Source organism: Podarcis pityusensis, assembly GCF_964106645.2.
Source record: "Podarcis pityusensis genome assembly, chromosome: 7".
Taxonomy (NCBI): Eukaryota; Metazoa; Chordata; class Lepidosauria; order Squamata; family Lacertidae; genus Podarcis; species Podarcis pityusensis.
Window position 1 is genome coordinate 58,324,713 of NC_138031.1, and position 16,429 is coordinate 58,341,141.

General features: G+C 39.4%; 1 protein-coding gene across 2 annotated transcripts in view; it reads right to left on the reverse strand.

The window, feature by feature from the left end:
• CARMIL1 (capping protein regulator and myosin 1 linker 1) overlaps positions 1–16,429 on the reverse strand; it is a 341,669-nt gene that overhangs the window by 275,167 nt on the left and 50,073 nt on the right. For both annotated transcript variants that reach the window (XM_081014121.1, XM_081014120.1), the window contains exons 3-13: positions 16,332–16,382; positions 13,033–13,092; positions 10,329–10,450; positions 9,188–9,285; positions 8,735–8,805; positions 8,497–8,570; positions 5,744–5,819; positions 4,390–4,478; positions 3,567–3,661; positions 2,034–2,120; positions 59–162 (exon numbers count right to left, since the gene is read on the reverse strand). In XM_081014121.1, the coding sequence (XP_080870247.1) occupies positions 59–162; positions 2,034–2,120; positions 3,567–3,661; positions 4,390–4,478; positions 5,744–5,819; positions 8,497–8,570; positions 8,735–8,805; positions 9,188–9,285; positions 10,329–10,450; positions 13,033–13,092; positions 16,332–16,382 (927 nt within the window). The remainder of the gene's footprint in view (positions 1–58; positions 163–2,033; positions 2,121–3,566; positions 3,662–4,389; positions 4,479–5,743; positions 5,820–8,496; positions 8,571–8,734; positions 8,806–9,187; positions 9,286–10,328; positions 10,451–13,032; positions 13,093–16,331; positions 16,383–16,429) is intronic.

Consider the following 16,429-nt stretch of genomic DNA (forward strand, 5'->3'; position numbering starts at 1 on the left):
TCACTGATTGCTTTAACACAACAGATTTGTTTAGGAAGTAGAAAAAAGTAGCACCTACTGAAAGATCATCACCCCGAAGAACGTTCCCTGAGAGATCAAGGTGGGTCAGCGTGGTAGCTAAGAGCTGGTTGGCACTCAGTGACTGAGAAAGGCTGTTTACCCCTGCAACAAAATGGTCAACATTTGCCTTTGTTGTGCTCAGTAAAGTATTAACATGCACTCTGCAAATATACAGTTTCTATGAAACATTTAATGATTTCCTGTTCTGCACCTCATCAAAAGAACATGAACAGCAATGAATATTTAAGATAACAGCACTGCTGGAGAGACTGTGCTTCCCACATGCTGATCATATTCAGTGGAAGCTTGGTACATATAGAAGATGAAAAAAAACAAGTCATGCAAAAGTCTGTGGGAGGCTGATCTCAGAAAATAAACATTTCCTTTCTTAAGGTCATAAATGTGACAGCTATATGGAATTGTTACAGTCCTGTTGAAACAGGATCAACCATTTCACAAAGAAAGAAAAGAGTGATAGGTACTGTGCAGGCTACCAAAGGTCTCCAGTCTGTATTCAACAGGCTTACAGGCTAAATGAATTTTTTTTAAAAGGTAGTGTGGGAAAGAGTTAGATGGGAATGAACTGGCAGTACAGAGGAAGTCAAGCTTCAGTGATCCAGGGAAGATTCTGCAGAAGAATTAAGTTTTCAGAATCTGATAAGAGATGAAGGCTGCTTCAAGTTAAGAGGCAGCGGGGGTGGGGGTGGGGAAGGAATATTAGGAAGATTGGAATAAAAATGAAACATCACAGCATGCAATGTTATAATTTATTAAGAAAAGCATTTTTTAAAAAAAAAACAAAAAAACCCTTTTAATTGCTGTGCTCCAAAAAGCAGGTCTAGGACAACCAACAATGAAGCTGCAAGGTTTAATCAAAACATGCACTGCAATTAACCATGAAAATGAGCACAAATAAGGAACTCAAGAGCAAGCACGCATGTGATACTCTCTTGAAAAGTGCGTGGAGGGCCAGGCTAAGGGAGAAGAGACCCACTTCTGTATACTCCTGGGATGAATTTACAGGTGATAAGCACAACCAGTTTCTGCATCTAATCTTTAATTGTAATAAAATTCAGCCTTTAGGCTTCCGATTAAATTTCCCAACCATGGCTAAAGCAATGAAGTGTTGTTCTTAAGCCAAGCGAATGTTTTAGAAGATAAGCTAGGCAGAAAGCCACAAAGCTTTAAGAGACAAGATTGAAGGGGCTTTTTAGAGACACACACAGAGAGAGGGGAAATCACGGGTTTTTGTACGACGAGGATCTCACATACAGAGACAGACATAAGTGATCAAAAGAATTTGTTTTTGTTAGGAGAGCTATTTGAGTTTGCTTGCCTCTTTGTAAGAACACTGAAGGGCTGACCTAGTATAGTGATTATAGTTTAATGTGTGGTGCTTGGAAGCTTCCTGTACCTGATTCTAAACAGAACGTGCAGAAAGAAATCCTTGAAAATGGCAAACACAACATTGACTAAGGTTTCCTGTGCAACTGCAATTCCTTCATCTGCCTTGACCTGCCATTCAGACACATCCTCCACTTTTCTCCACCTGCACCACCTTTTTAAGCAGAGGTTGGGTGGCCATCTGCCATGGATGCTTTAGCTGGGAATCCTGCATTGCAGGGGGTTGGACTAGATGACCCTTGAGGTCCCTTCCAACTCTACAGTTCTATTATTCTACTTGCCATGCAAATCATGCACTGTGCTGAGCAAACTCACTGCAACTCTACCTGTGTATTTCTGCAGTGCTTGTGATGGCAACTGCTACTGAACTGGAGCTCAATTAATCATGATGGTCTAGATTACAACATCCAATGGGGCAACAGCTCATAGTGTGTTGCAAAACATTTCCGGCTCTATTTTGCCTGCCTGATCATGAAAGAAAAGTTCTGAACTGGGGAAAGCACTCAGATAACAGAAGGGAAAACAAAAGCTAATGTGTCATAATGACTTGTACATTTAATCGAACATACCTTTAGGCGATAATGAGGTTTTTGATAGATTTAATTGTGTCAGCCCCTTTGGTAGTTTGGCAAACTGAATACTTAGTGAGGACACACCTGAGGAAGAACGAAAGACAAAAAAGACTCACACTAGAAATGGGGAGGTGCTTACATCGTAAATAGTTATGTTTCAATATTGACGTACAGTGTGGTCCAGTTGACACAACAGTATGTCTGGACCTCAAAAGCTAGGTTCAAAGCACTGCACATACAGTAATGCATAGTTTGGCTTCTGGCAAGTTGTTTTTACAAAATGGAACAGACTTCTATTTTGCATGGCTACTATAAGGCTAAGTGGAGAAAGAAGGGAAGTGCCTTGCACATCCACAGACAAAAGGTATATAATGATGCCTTAGCCATTAATTACAATACACCTACGCTTCACTGTAATTATCAGAATAATCACTTTCCTCCCCTAAGGCTACCCTGGGAGCTGTAGTTTGGGATGGGCTAAAGGTTTGCAACAAAATGTTCAGCACACTGACTAGAATCTTCAAAATTATTTGGGGTGAAACCATAAAAAAGTTAGGTAAAGGTACCCCTGACCGTTAAAAAAGTTAAACTGATACAAATATGATGGATTTGTACTGCAGATATGCCATCAAGAAATGATCCTAAGTGCACTTACTGGGAATACATTCCAGTAAAGTTAAACATTAGCGGTAAAAATAAAATACATTTCGGCGTCTCTTTTATCCCAGAGGAGAAGATCAGAGCAATTTCCTATATGAAATGAGTATTTTTAACAAAAAGAGTGCACGCTAATATGTATGTGGAATATGTGAGAAAGTTAATGAGAATTCCTACCCTTTGATAATGTGCAAACGAGGTTTTAAATATTTAGATTTAAGGAAGGAACAGGAAACCAGATGATGGGCAAGTATCCAAGCCCACCAAATTACTTAACTGACACTTCCTAGAACTGAAACTGAATCCCTGGGATTGAAACATGATTCAGTGTTATGCGGAACAGTGATAAGCTTATCATTCATTATTTCTGTCCTGACTGGCTGCTCTAGATGCTTACTATACCAATGACAGAAAGGATCTCCTCTTTCGCCCAAATTGTATGAAATGCTAATATTTAAGCTCATATTACCAGATACAAATGTATTATTTACTCAAAACAGTAACACTTCTCCCTAGGGTGAATATTATGGTAATTCTAAAGACTTTGAAAAATACAACACTTGTGGCCTATTAATTCCTACCTCAGTTCCAAACTAATTACCCACTATTGTTTTTTACTTAAATGCCAGCAGTTTTTGTGAAATCAGAACAAAGCTAGGCTTAATTAAATTTATGACCACTATAACTACTAAACATGACTTGCAGTTTAAAGGGACAGTGACTAGATCTTCAGACATTTGTGAACAAAGGGTATTTACGAAGCAATGACATCCGACAAAATGTTGTATTGTTCAGACAAAAGCTGAATGAAACCGCACTAATCCTCTTATTGGGTATGTATTAGGAATGGAGAAAATTTAAGTGCTACAGTACCTCTGTCCTCCAGGGGGTTGCCAGCAAGGTTAATTGTATGAAGTCCTGAGTTGGGATTATGGGATAGGGCATTGGCCAGTTTCTGTGCAAAATCTCTTTAAGAAAAACAACAACCACAAAACAGAGGATTATATTAAGGCTTGCAAAGTTGCATCACACCATATTTAAAAGCTTAATATGAAATGACTACTTAAAAAGAATGAGCATAGAATTAGGGAAGCTGTGTACAACACTGCCACTATGTACCAATTCTCTTTTAGATCAAGGGTGGCTTTGCCTATACACTGGGTTATGCATTAGGCTTAGCTTCTGCGTGTAGCGCTTAACTAGCCATGCAAAGGCACAAGCATGCAAGGGAAGGAAAGATGCCATATTTATTGGACAATGTAATACACATTAGTGGGCTTACTAAAAAAAAAAAGATGTGGTATTTTCTTTTTGCATATCTGCCTCTATGAGAGAAAAATTACGTAATACAGTAAGAGAATTTGTGCAAAGTTACTCTAAGTCACACCTATTCTCACAAAGCAACAATTTTCTAGCTCTGGGTGGTTTCTCCTGCAAACCCTAAATATTTATTTTGAAGCATCACATATCTTATTTACACTCCTATCATGCACTGCAGTGTTAGGTAGGTAAGAGGCGCAATTTTGTACATTTTAGCAATTCTAGGTATGCCTACTCAGAAGCAGGCCCCACGGAGTTCAGTAGGACTTATTCTCAGGTAAGTGTGTATCGGACTGCAATTTCAAACTCAAAGCTCTTTCTAGCAATATCGGGATTTGCTAAACACTTATGCTATTTAAAGAAAAAATGGACTTACGTTCTAAGACCTGCATTCTCCAGTACTAGCTCTTCCAGTCTGTTAGATCTGCTCACCACTCTTAGGATCTGCTCACAAACATCAGCAGACTGTCAAAGACAACAATGGTGTAGTATTATATATCAATGAAAACAAGTCAGTATGAGAATGCAGCAAATAACAACCTGCCTTCATACCCAAAGCAAGTGCCTGAAACTATTTTAATGTGGTTAGGCTCCACAGAGGGGCTCTAATGTTCTCTTAAGTGAATCACCACATACAAAATGTCCACATCAAAGCCAGAAGCCCACAGAAAGGCATGGATTGGTGGACATTTCAGGTGTGAATACGCATACCATGTAGAAAATAGAAAATAATTGGTTCTACTGAGCCTATGGTTAACAACTGGAAGCTGGAAACTTAACTGTCATTGCAACTCTAAGAGATATGACAATATTTTTTGCCAACTGTTCTGTACTAGATTTTTTTGTCCCTTCAAGGAAAATACTAAAGGGGTCTCCAAGGTTCAAGGAAACCTCCTCTTAAAAACATAAATATGTGTTAGCTAAGCCCTAGAATCACGAAGTGACAGATTTAAAAGGAAATTTCTGAGTTGGGTGTGATTGGTGAATTCAGTGGGCCTTTATCCATTCTGCCACATCAACACTGGACCTGCTTTCATGATTAGCCATGCAGACTTTTAAAACTAATGTGAAAGTGAACTTTCACATTAGTTGTGAAAGACTGGAAAAATGAGAAACCAAAATTGGCAGATTCGTCCATTGCTAAGCTCTCACAAATGATTTCAAATTAGATTATATATATTTTTAGTGCACTGACTTTGCAAATTTCAAATAATAAAGGTAACTTTCACTCAAAAGGGTTGCTTAACTTACAGATTGTTTAGGGGGGAAACCCATGTCCCTCTTCATCACCTGAAACAACTTGGGGCATCTAAGATGCTTCAGGATGAACCAGGAGATTCCTGGCATAACCAGGTTATGGTGGCTTAACTCCCTCAATCCTTGGCTCAGCAAGGACCCAGCTGGCTGATCTGAGCCTGTTGGATGTTAAGCCCTGAAAAAGGGCATTTTCCCTTTGCTCAGCCAGATGCTAAACAGAATAACTATACACTGGTTTGCCTTACACTGCTTACTTTATGCCAGCTTCTTGTGTATAGGATTTCTCCTTCCATCAGTGTTTGAAAGTGAACTTTGCATATTTAATTTCACTACATTCTACTGCATGCAGAATTAAAGCAAAACATTTATAGCTGCAAATCCCTCTTTTCATTTGGATAATCACACCTTCATACATTCCACAACACTAGTTATTTTATATGAACCAGATAGTCACCCTTCACCCTAATACTTACTAACTTTAGATCCTTGGAGGAAAGCTTTGTAAACCACTGGTTGTATTCCAGGGCAGCAACTATTGGTATTAAATCCCTAGGGGGGAAAGTACCACATATTGAGAAAAATGAAAATTATAAGCAATGCATGAGAGCAATCAACGTGGTAAAATGTTTTATCTTTATGAGAAGCTGCAATTGTCAGGTTTACAGGCTACGTTCACATGCAGAAAGGATTGACCCTTGATAGGCTAGTAAAAAGGTTGGAAGTCTTTGTCCAGTACCAGAATATGTATTGCAAACATTCTGTTTTAGTAAATATTATATTCTCTCTTTTTAGCAATACTTACTGATTATGTAAGCTTGTTTTTGGAATATGCATCATACCTGCTCTTTTGTTTTGTTTTTGTGTGGGTGTGTGATGTTTTAGTATTTCAAGCCAAAGTACCTGAAACATGCAATAATTACAATTTTAGAGAGCTTTGTAAATGTGTAGATCTGTAATAAAAAGTAGGTGGTAAGAGGGAATGCAAACAATTCTGTTTAGTCTGGTTTTTCAGACTGGGCATATTAGATTGGGCATTTTATATTCATTAAAAAGTGAGCACCTGTTTAGAATGCGGTTTCAGCTACTGAATTGCATTTGGTTTTTTATCAGCTTGTGTCACATTTAATCAGTGTAGTAATCATAATTGAGTGCTAAAGGCTTTTAGGCAGCTAGATGATTTAACATAATCCTATGACTGAATGAATCCAACAAGCATCTCTTCCAGTCACCTTTTACTCTAAAGATACTGCTGCCTTGTGAAAAGATAATAAAACTTTCCACGCGGCCTCTCCATTAATTGTAAAGGATTTTAAAAGTAAAACCCTAAGATGAAATTCATTCCTTTAATCCTACACTCCTTAATTTGATATGCTGTCCCTCTGTCAGCTTCTCCATTAAATTGATACCAACAAAGGCATGCTGTTAGATGCTTCCATACTAACTATGGCAAAATCATATTAAGTGTTACCGCAGCTTTTAGTATGATAGCTCAAAATAGATATTTAACATTCCTGATCCATACAATAGGACCTTAAAGTTCTAGTTCTCTATAAAGCAATTACTCTGAAAGAAAATGATTTGTACTAAAACTGGCCTGTTTTAAGAGTAAATTTTCATCTATTTTCTTCCTGATATTTTACTCTCAATCTTTTTATCTGATACAGATGTTTTTATGTATACAACATCTCCTCTAAATGTCTAGCCCAAACCTGTACATGTCTACTCAGAAGTAAGTGTCCAGTGTGTCCAGTGGCGCTTACTCCCATGTAAGTCTGCATATGTTTTGGCTGTAATCCTATGGTTACTTCAGATTGAACACATGTAGGAGGTTTCGTTGTTGTTTTGGTCTATGCCCTACGTAAAACAACTGTTCAGTGTTGTGCCTATTAACAACATTATGTGCTATAAAATACAGAATGTATAGGGTTCCTGGCTCCTTTGGGAGGGAGGGCAGGATATCAAACTATAAACTTATTTATAAATAAATAAGTTTCAAATAGGAAATAAGGTTTATTTTGTATTGGCTTACACTAAAAGCTAAAACTAAACATGTGAGAAAGGTATACATTAGCTCACTTCAGATGTGACAGTGATTGGCCATTGTGAACAGGATTTGGGTTCATGCAGTCTCTCCTTGCCTTCAATACCTCCCTCCCTGGTTTGAACAAATTGTAGCTTTGCTGTGTTTCCCGTCACCCCAATCAGGCAAATTATGGTTTGTGCATAATGAGATGACAAAGGGTGAACTGGTGTCTGATCATGGCCACTATGACTAGAATCCAAAGAGCTGCCTTAGGTATGCCTAAAGATTTTCCCAGTGAGACTTCCTTGAGTGTGTCGCGTGCTGACAACAGGCTGACATACAGTTTTAAACCCCCACAAAGCTAACTTTGCACGCATGGCTAACTTGTGAAAAGATTTCTGCACCACAGTCCTGAATTGCATGATATTCTTCCAGTTTGCAATTATTTCCTAGGCACTGAAATGCTGACCAGACGTACAACATCAAACACCATATACATTTTTTTAATCATAATCTAATGCCAGTATCCTAACTGTGCCACAGATACAGACATATTAACTGTCCCAGGAACAAATAAATAGTAGCCTGCAGTCTGAACATAAGAACAGCTTTCTGGAGCAGGCCAATGGGCCATTTAGACCAGCAGCCAACTCGCTGCCTAAGGGAAGCCTGCACACAAGACCTGACAACTCCTTCTGTGGTTTCCATCAACTGGTATTCAGAAGTGAGCTGCCTCCAGCCAGGGAGGCAGGGCATAGCCACTGAGCTACAGGGAGCACCATGTGGGTGTGTTTTCTGTGGTAGTGAATTTCACCCTTTAAGTACAAGCAAGTAAGTGTTTTGGGTGGGAGCATAGCAGCAGTTGCATCATCTCAAACACTGCAGATGATTATAGTAAGGTTACCAGATTTTTTTCAATGAATCCGGGGACACTTTTCAACTTCCTACTAAATAGATGGATTTGGTCAGGGGACTGATTTGTAAATCCGGGGACTGTCCCCGGGAAACGGGGACGTCTGGTAACCTTATAGAGGCATCACAGCAAGCTCACAATGTCACCACTAGACCCAAGCATTGCTCTACATTTCAACGGTATGCTGAAAAAGTAAGGTTTACAGATGCATGCAATACTGAGTGCTGTGAAAGTAGCATGGCATATTGCTTTCGATCATGAACAGTTTTTGGAATGTCTCGGGTGCTTACCTGTGGTCGAGATGACTAAAATCTTGTAAATTCAGCTCCCTGGTATCTTGAGTCAGATAAATTGTATCAACATCCTGGTTGGGGAAAAAGCACAACGAAATATATTTTACAGCCAGGATGGTAGAAAGGTGGTGTTTGGGTTCGGTTAGGGCTTTTATAAAATAAAATAAATAAAACCCCTCTGCCTTTGCACAGCTACGTGAAAATAAAACTCTGCCAATGAGATTTCTGTACTTACCCACTGAACTTCTTCCCTATACGGAAAACCAAGCCAGTCACAAACACACGCATACATTTGAGAAAAACCTCCTAGAAACAAAAGAAGCAACACAAACCATTTGTCTCCTTTGGGAATTGGTACTTCAAGCTGATGCACATATCTTAAAGACTCGGTATATTTTCCTCTCCTCTGAGCACAAACATGCTGCAGGCACAATATGAAGCTAGCTGAATCTAGACCACGTTGCCTGTAATGTACAGCAGGGCACAATGACGTACAAAAATAGCACCTTCCCAAGCCAGTCGCAACGGCACTCTACTCTAACTATACCTTAGAGCTAATTATACCTTTACCAAAAAGCCAAGCCTCTCCTAGAAATAGAATTAAGCTTACCATAAATAGAATACTGTTTCCCAGCACTGGCGATTATACTTTTGTACATTTCAGTCTAAAAAAAACATGCACACTCACCACATGGTCCTAACTCTGCCACGGTTTGGCTGTCCCACAATGTCTGGAGATTAGCCAGTCTTTCTGGCGGCTCCATAATTACTTTTTTCATTATCCTTCTGCATGCAAGAGGAAAATGCACATCTGAATTAGAACACAGGTGAAAATGTAGCTTACCCATATTTGGGTGGAATTCAATGTATGTAGTGCTAAGGAGATTGTTCTGCCAGTGCAAGCATTTCCATGTGTTGCTCTGGATTCTGCACATAACCAAGTAGCTGAATTCAGCCCTTTATAAATTTAAAACATTTCTACGCCATCCTCCATAACAATTACAACTATATAAATAATAAGTTAATTAAAACCTGATACAATAAACCACAATTACTGAGGCACATGATTGATCACACGTTTTAATGCGTTTCATTGTTTTTATATTTTTTAACAGTTTTTAAACGTCACACACACAGAGATGTGTAAATGCCCTGGTCTCCTTTGGGAGGAAGGGTGGGTAAATAAAACAAATAACCATAATAAAATACAACAGATGACAAAGCAGACTGAGGGATTCAAACACTTGGGTGCATAAAAACATCTTAACTTGGTACTGAAAAGATTGCAAAATAGACAGCAGGCATACTCGTTTATGGGACGGCATTCCACTGCCAGGGCACCATCACAGAGAAAGCCTTTCCCCATTGTGATTACATAAGGAAAGCAGTTGGAATATGGCCTCATGGGAAAGTTAAAACACAGGAGGGATGGAAAGAGGTGCTCCTTCAGCTACTTTATTTATTATACTTATCTACATTAAGTGCAGAGAAGGGTAAACTGAAGGAGAAGTTAAGCTTTCGGTTTCTTCCCCCGCCCCCATTAATCACACTTCAGATTTATTACATTGGTACTTGCAACAATCAGAGCTTTCCTGGAGTGAAGTGGTTGTTGAACACCTCTCTGCTAGGTCAAAGGGCTGGTTCAACTGCACTTTTTGTCTCCAAATCGTAAGCTGAAACCCACTTCAAGCCATGGATGTCTGAACCCTGATGGGGTCACACATACACATACACATACACATACACATATACATATACAAATATAAAGAGAATCTGGCTGACTAATTGAATATAAAATATATGCTACAGTTTCCCCAATGAGTACCTACACAGGAGACAGACCAGGGAATATCCTCCTAAGGCATGTTCCAACATGTGCCAAAACTTCATGCACATCTTCAGATGAAGTCAACTTCATAGAAATGTTGCATTTTTCAGTTTCTACAATCAGCTGCATAACGAAGTAGGAAAAATAAGGTTTCTTCTGCATACCGTTTCAATAATAAATATTATGATGAAAATCTAATAACACTACTGTAAAAAACAACCAATCCAAGTAATAATTTATGTTCCTAGAAATGTGTTTGCTTCATCAACCAATAAAGCTGCATATTCATGTCAAAACAGCGCTGTAACAATACTGTTGGCGTTATCAGATCAAAAAGTCTTGATTGTGGTGGTTACCACCTGGCCATCTTACAAACCTAAAGGTAAAGGGACCCCTGACCATTAGGTCCAGTCGTGGACGACTCTGGGGTTGCGGTGCTCATCTCGCTTTATTGGCCAAGGGAGCTGGTGTAAAGCTTCCGGGTCATGTGGCCAGCATGACTAAGCCACTTCTGGCGAACCAGAGCAGCACACAGAAACGCCGTTTACCTTCCTGCCAAAGTGGTACCTATTAATCTACTTGCAGATTGTTGGTGTGCTTTTGAACTGCTAGGTTGGCAGGAGAAGGGACTGAGCAACGGGAGCTCACCCTGTTGCAGGGATTCGAACCGCCAACCTTCTGATCGGCAAGCCCTAGGCTCTGTGGTTTAACCCATCTTACAAATCTAGCAAAGAACTAACACAGGATGCTAGACTGAATAGACTTGAATGGGCTTTGGTCTGATGTACCAGGGCCGTTCTTGTGTTAGTTCCTTACAAACCCAGCAAGGAACTAACACAAGAATGGCCCTGGTACATCAGACCAAAGCCCATTCAAGTCTATTCAGTCTAGAATCCTGTTCTCACAGTGGCCAACCAGATGCCCATTGGACCCCCACAAGCAGGACTTGGGCACAACCAAACTACTTTGTCAGTCTCTCACATCTTTTTCTAAGTGATAAGACATCACAGAGGTTTTGGGAATGGGACTGTATTAGCACATCACTGCACCATTCTCTTGGGAGAAAAGAATGTGCAGAGACCACCGCAACTGATATCTTTCCACTTGTGGTGATGGGATCACATGTGAAACGTGTGTATTTAAGAAACTCTTTCTTCAACCTCCAGGACAAAACAGTGCTTAACTATGCCAATGTGATGTATAGGCACAGAAAAAACTGGTGACAACCTTTACTTTAAAAAAGAGACTACTAAAAAAAAGTAAACAATTGGGTTTATATAGGCCACTTTAGAATCAAATTGTTTGGCACATATGTGATCCAATTTTGACTTTTGTATGTGTGGCTGTAGGCACTCCAATATATCAAGTGAAATATGGTCCTAGCACTTTCAAGAGAGATATTCGAAGAGTGATACACTCCATCTTCTCTTCTAATTAATCCTATGCCTCACTTTAAACATACTGACAAGTAATGGTTGTGTGTAGGGTCTGAAACTTGAATATTCCCTGCTTCCTTTGTACACTATGGATCCCTTCCCGACTTCCTGGTTTGAGACAAACCTAGTCTGTTGTTACGTCTCTGAACATGGCAGACCACCACAAATAGAAACCATAATTTGGTATCCTGTTTATGGTTTGTGAAAATCTTGGGTTTGCCCAGAAATGTCATAGCAAACTATGATTTGCTATGAAGCAAGAAGCCAGGGAGGGAATCGTGTGTGTGTGTGTGTGTGTGTGTGTGTGTGTGTGATGAAGGAAGTGTGGGTGTCTGAGGCTTAGGCTCATCAGTCAAACCACATTTAGATATATTACATCTGAACTGACTCAATGCTTTTCTTTGAGAGGGTAACACATACGGAAAAAGGATGTAAGGGAATGCAAACACATGGATTTTTACATGAAAGCTTTGCAAGTTGCAGACTAAGTTGAGACCTCCATGTATAGGGTGGTATATAAATTTAAATAAATAAATAAATAAATTCCTGCCACCTCCTTCTGGAATACTCTTGTGATATTTTCAGATTCTGCATTCACAAACATTTTTTTCATATTTTATTTTTGCCAAGAAGGAATGAAGTGACACTGGATTCCCCCCCCCCAAAATCTTTTATGAAAGCAAACATACGTTCAGTACAAAGCCAAGTCAATCTGATTTATTGTACTCCAAGTTACAAACTCATCCCCTGCCCCCAATTCAGTATCTACACCTGCTTGCAAATAAAGAACTGTATCCAATTGGTGTCCCTTTGCTAACAGAAGACACTTTAGTCCCACGAGTCCTTCTAGTATAATAGCAATCAAGGCAATCTTTGGAAATTCCCTACCCCCTGCCTGCCCACCATAATCTTCCCTTCCCTTCCTCATGCTGTTCTCCAAAAGATCCCAGAACCCTCTGGAGCAGATTTTTTGAACATATGGTAGGGGAAGTGAACAGCCCAAGATTGCTTCAATTCCTATTCCATCAGCAAAAGGCTCTGCTGGAAACCTCCACTTATGTCAGCAGAGGAACACCAATCGGTAATAAGCTATTACCAACATAATTCAGACAAGGCTGGTATTCCATGCACATTTCTTTCTCCATTGGTTTCACCTAAATTAGTATTGGAAAGCGGGGGTGGGGGAGCACAGCTGCCTAATTAGAACATTTCTAATCTGCTATATAGGATTACTGCATCGTTAAATATATTCATAACTGAAATATTCACCTGGCCTGGTTTATTGCAGGTGATTCCTTGGATTTCCAAGTAGCTGAAAGTTAGTTCTAGCTGTAATTCAAACAGAAAATTACTTCGCTTTATATCGAAACACAGCAGTAAAAGCACACCAAGCAAAGATTAAACTATTCTACACAGAATGAGCGCCCAGCCAAGTATCCATTAATAAAGCACATGTCCTTAGCTAGTGCCCTCCCATTGTTTTGGACTACAACTCCCACCAGCCCCAGCCAGCACAGTAATAAGGTAGTTATGAACTTTAAGCTTAAAGGCTCAACTCATCTAAGGAGGTTTCTAGTTAGCTAAGTATGATGGATCCTCTGTTTTCCAAGAACCAAGCCATGGACCCCCTACTTTTGAAAATTTTTGATATCTCTCTTGTAGTTTTTGTTATGTCAATGGTTCCATGGAGCCCCTGGGTGGGCTACACAAACCCCCAGTTGGGAACCATAGAATCATAGAGTTGGAAGAGACCACAAGGGCCATCGAGTCCAACCCCCTGCCAAGCAGGAAACACCATCAGAGCACTCCTGACATATGGTTGTCAACCACTAGTCTAAGGAGCAAAACCACTAGTCTAAGGAGCAAAACACATGCAAGATAATGAGCCTCAAGATGAACTTGATAATGAATCATTCGCAGTTCTACCCCAAATGAATTTAATTCACAATTAGTTCACTTTGAAATTATGGGAACTACTTTCATGCATGGTTCTAAGATTTTTGAACTAATTTGTTAAACCAGATTTGTTCATTGCAAGCACTGGTTAAGCAAGTTCTAAGTTTATTTATGGACAGCATTGAGTGTTTATTCTTTTAAAAAGGGACACAGTTTCTATCTTACAGCAAGGGGGGGGAGGGGAAACAGCACCTCTCCTCCATGTCTCAGCAGAAAACTTACTGCAAGTGTATTATTTTGCAGATTGAAAGAACAAATTTGCATTGATCATATGTTTCTGTGTGGCTCAGCTTTTCTTTTTTGGGGAAAAGAGATCTGGTATTTTTTCAGCAGTGCTAAATGTATTTGACTATATTCTTATACTTCCTAATGTAACACATTTTATTTAGCATGTTTACGAGGATTCAAATTTGGGTAAAATTACTACACTATACTATTACTATAATATTAATATTGCTATACTAATATTTCTATGCTACAATTAAACCGTGACTAAAATGTGCATATATATTATACACACACACACACACACACACACACATATATATATATATATATATATTCATTCTCAGGAAAGAGAAAATCAAGCTTCGCTCATGTTTTATTTTGTAAGTCTTTCTGAATTTGTTTTGTATAAAAGCAGAAACAAGGACATCTGCCAACATCATGTTAGCCAGAGTCCATATGGAATGAACGATTATCTCCAGATACAAATTCATCATCTGCAAAGAGCACTGGAGTCTTTCCTCTGCCAAGACAATCAGTTCCAATTGTCAAGAGAATCAAAGCATTTCATGGAATATGCTGTTAGACAAGTCATAAGATGCAATTTCAGTCTCTAGAGAACAGCAGACACTATTCCACTGATAATAAATAATGTGGCACAGCAGGCTGTATAACATTCATGGTTTTAAGCTGCAGATACAACTAAGTTTGCCAATGAATTTGGGGGGGGGGGCGTTTTCAACCCAGCAGCAGGTTTTGGCCCGAACAGATCAAACCCATGATACTGTTGAGAAAGGCATACCCACCAATTTATTTGGTGAGTCTCTATATAGATCTCCCCTGCTGTGTCAAGATGGTGCAGGATGGGGAGGTCCCAGCACTCACGGTGAAGATGGCAGCAGCAACAAGCCCGGGTATTGCACTAATGACATCAGACGTGTGTACCAAGGTCTCAAAAGCATCAAGTTTTCAGAAGTTGTCGCCTCACAAATTTTATTGAATAATGTACCCAAGAAGAGGATTGTTTGATGGAATTATCTTAATACTTGCAGAGTAGTTTAACCAGCTATAAGTGGTATTCATTATAGTACTCACCTGCAGACATAGCACTAGACAATGGGCCTGTTCATAAATTGCATAAATATATGTAGATGAGCTGTGGAGGAACTTCAACTCTTGTTCGAGACACAACCCCATGCCACATCCAGTTGAAAAATGTGAATCCAAAGAGTATTTAATACAAATATTCACATTTCGATTCATGGTAATCAAGTTTAGAAAAATAATATATACAACCATTGTAGAGGCTAGTTTTTCATGTATCTGGATTTAAAATAACAATATGTGTTTGTAAAACGGCGGTTATTGGATTGCTTTTGTTTTATTATGCATTTTTGTGTTCTCATTTTGTACTTTTACGCTGTGAACCATCCTGTGATCTTCAGATGAAGGGCAGTTCGGTCGTACCTTGGTTCTCAAATTTAATCTGTTCCAGGAGTTCGATTTCCGATTGGCTACAAGAGCTTCCTGCATCCAATCAGAAGCCGCGGAAGGTGAGTAGGATGTTTGGCTTCCAAAAAAAGCTTGCAAACTGGAACACTCACTTCCGGGTTTGGGAGCTGATTTGTTCAACAACTAAGGTGTTCAACTACCAAGGTACCACTGTATACAAATTTAATAACTACTACTACTACTACAGATGATCCTTTAAGAGATCTACTTTGCCAATAGTTTAGAGTGCTAATACAAACAGAGTTCAAAAATATTGTAATGGCATGCTGAATTGGCTTCCAGGATACTCAGACAGCTACTTCACAAGTTCAACAAGGACAGACAAAAAAACAAAAAACAAACAAACAGGAAATCCATCCTTTAAAAAATTTGGTAAACTAGGCCCTATGTAAAATTAAAAGAACCCATCAAAAAGCACAGCAATACAAAGCTTTTCCTGTTAAATGAAATGTAATAGTGCTGTGATCTCTTAGCACTCCATTTCCCAACAGCCTCTGCTGCTCTGTCTGTATTCTCTGACCTCTAGGGCGGAGGGCTGAGTTCTGGGGAAAGGAGGGGAAGCAAGGAGAGAAAGAGAAAAAGTAGGTAAAGTGGTAGAGTCTGAGAGTGGGTCTGTGAGGGCTGGTGAAGCACCACTGGAGATTCAGAAGTGGGAGGAAAAGAGTAAATCTAGCAGTTTTGAAACAAAGGTAGCCCTGGCTTTGTTGCTAGGCAAAAGGACTCTGCAAAAAAAGCCTTGAAGCAAGTCCTTAAAAGTCTGAAGTTGCGCAGGCAGTTGTGTTCTGTTGAACTGATAAACACTGAAGCTCCCACATGAACAACATTAACTTAAAAAGTGAAATTTACCATGGCTACTGGACTGAAAAATGCCTTACCTTGGTAGGAATACGAGAAGTTAACAGAAAGGCCCGACATGATGTTAGCACCTACAAAGGAAAGAGCAAAAGTTGAAGTCAATGCTTAGCTGTTTTAA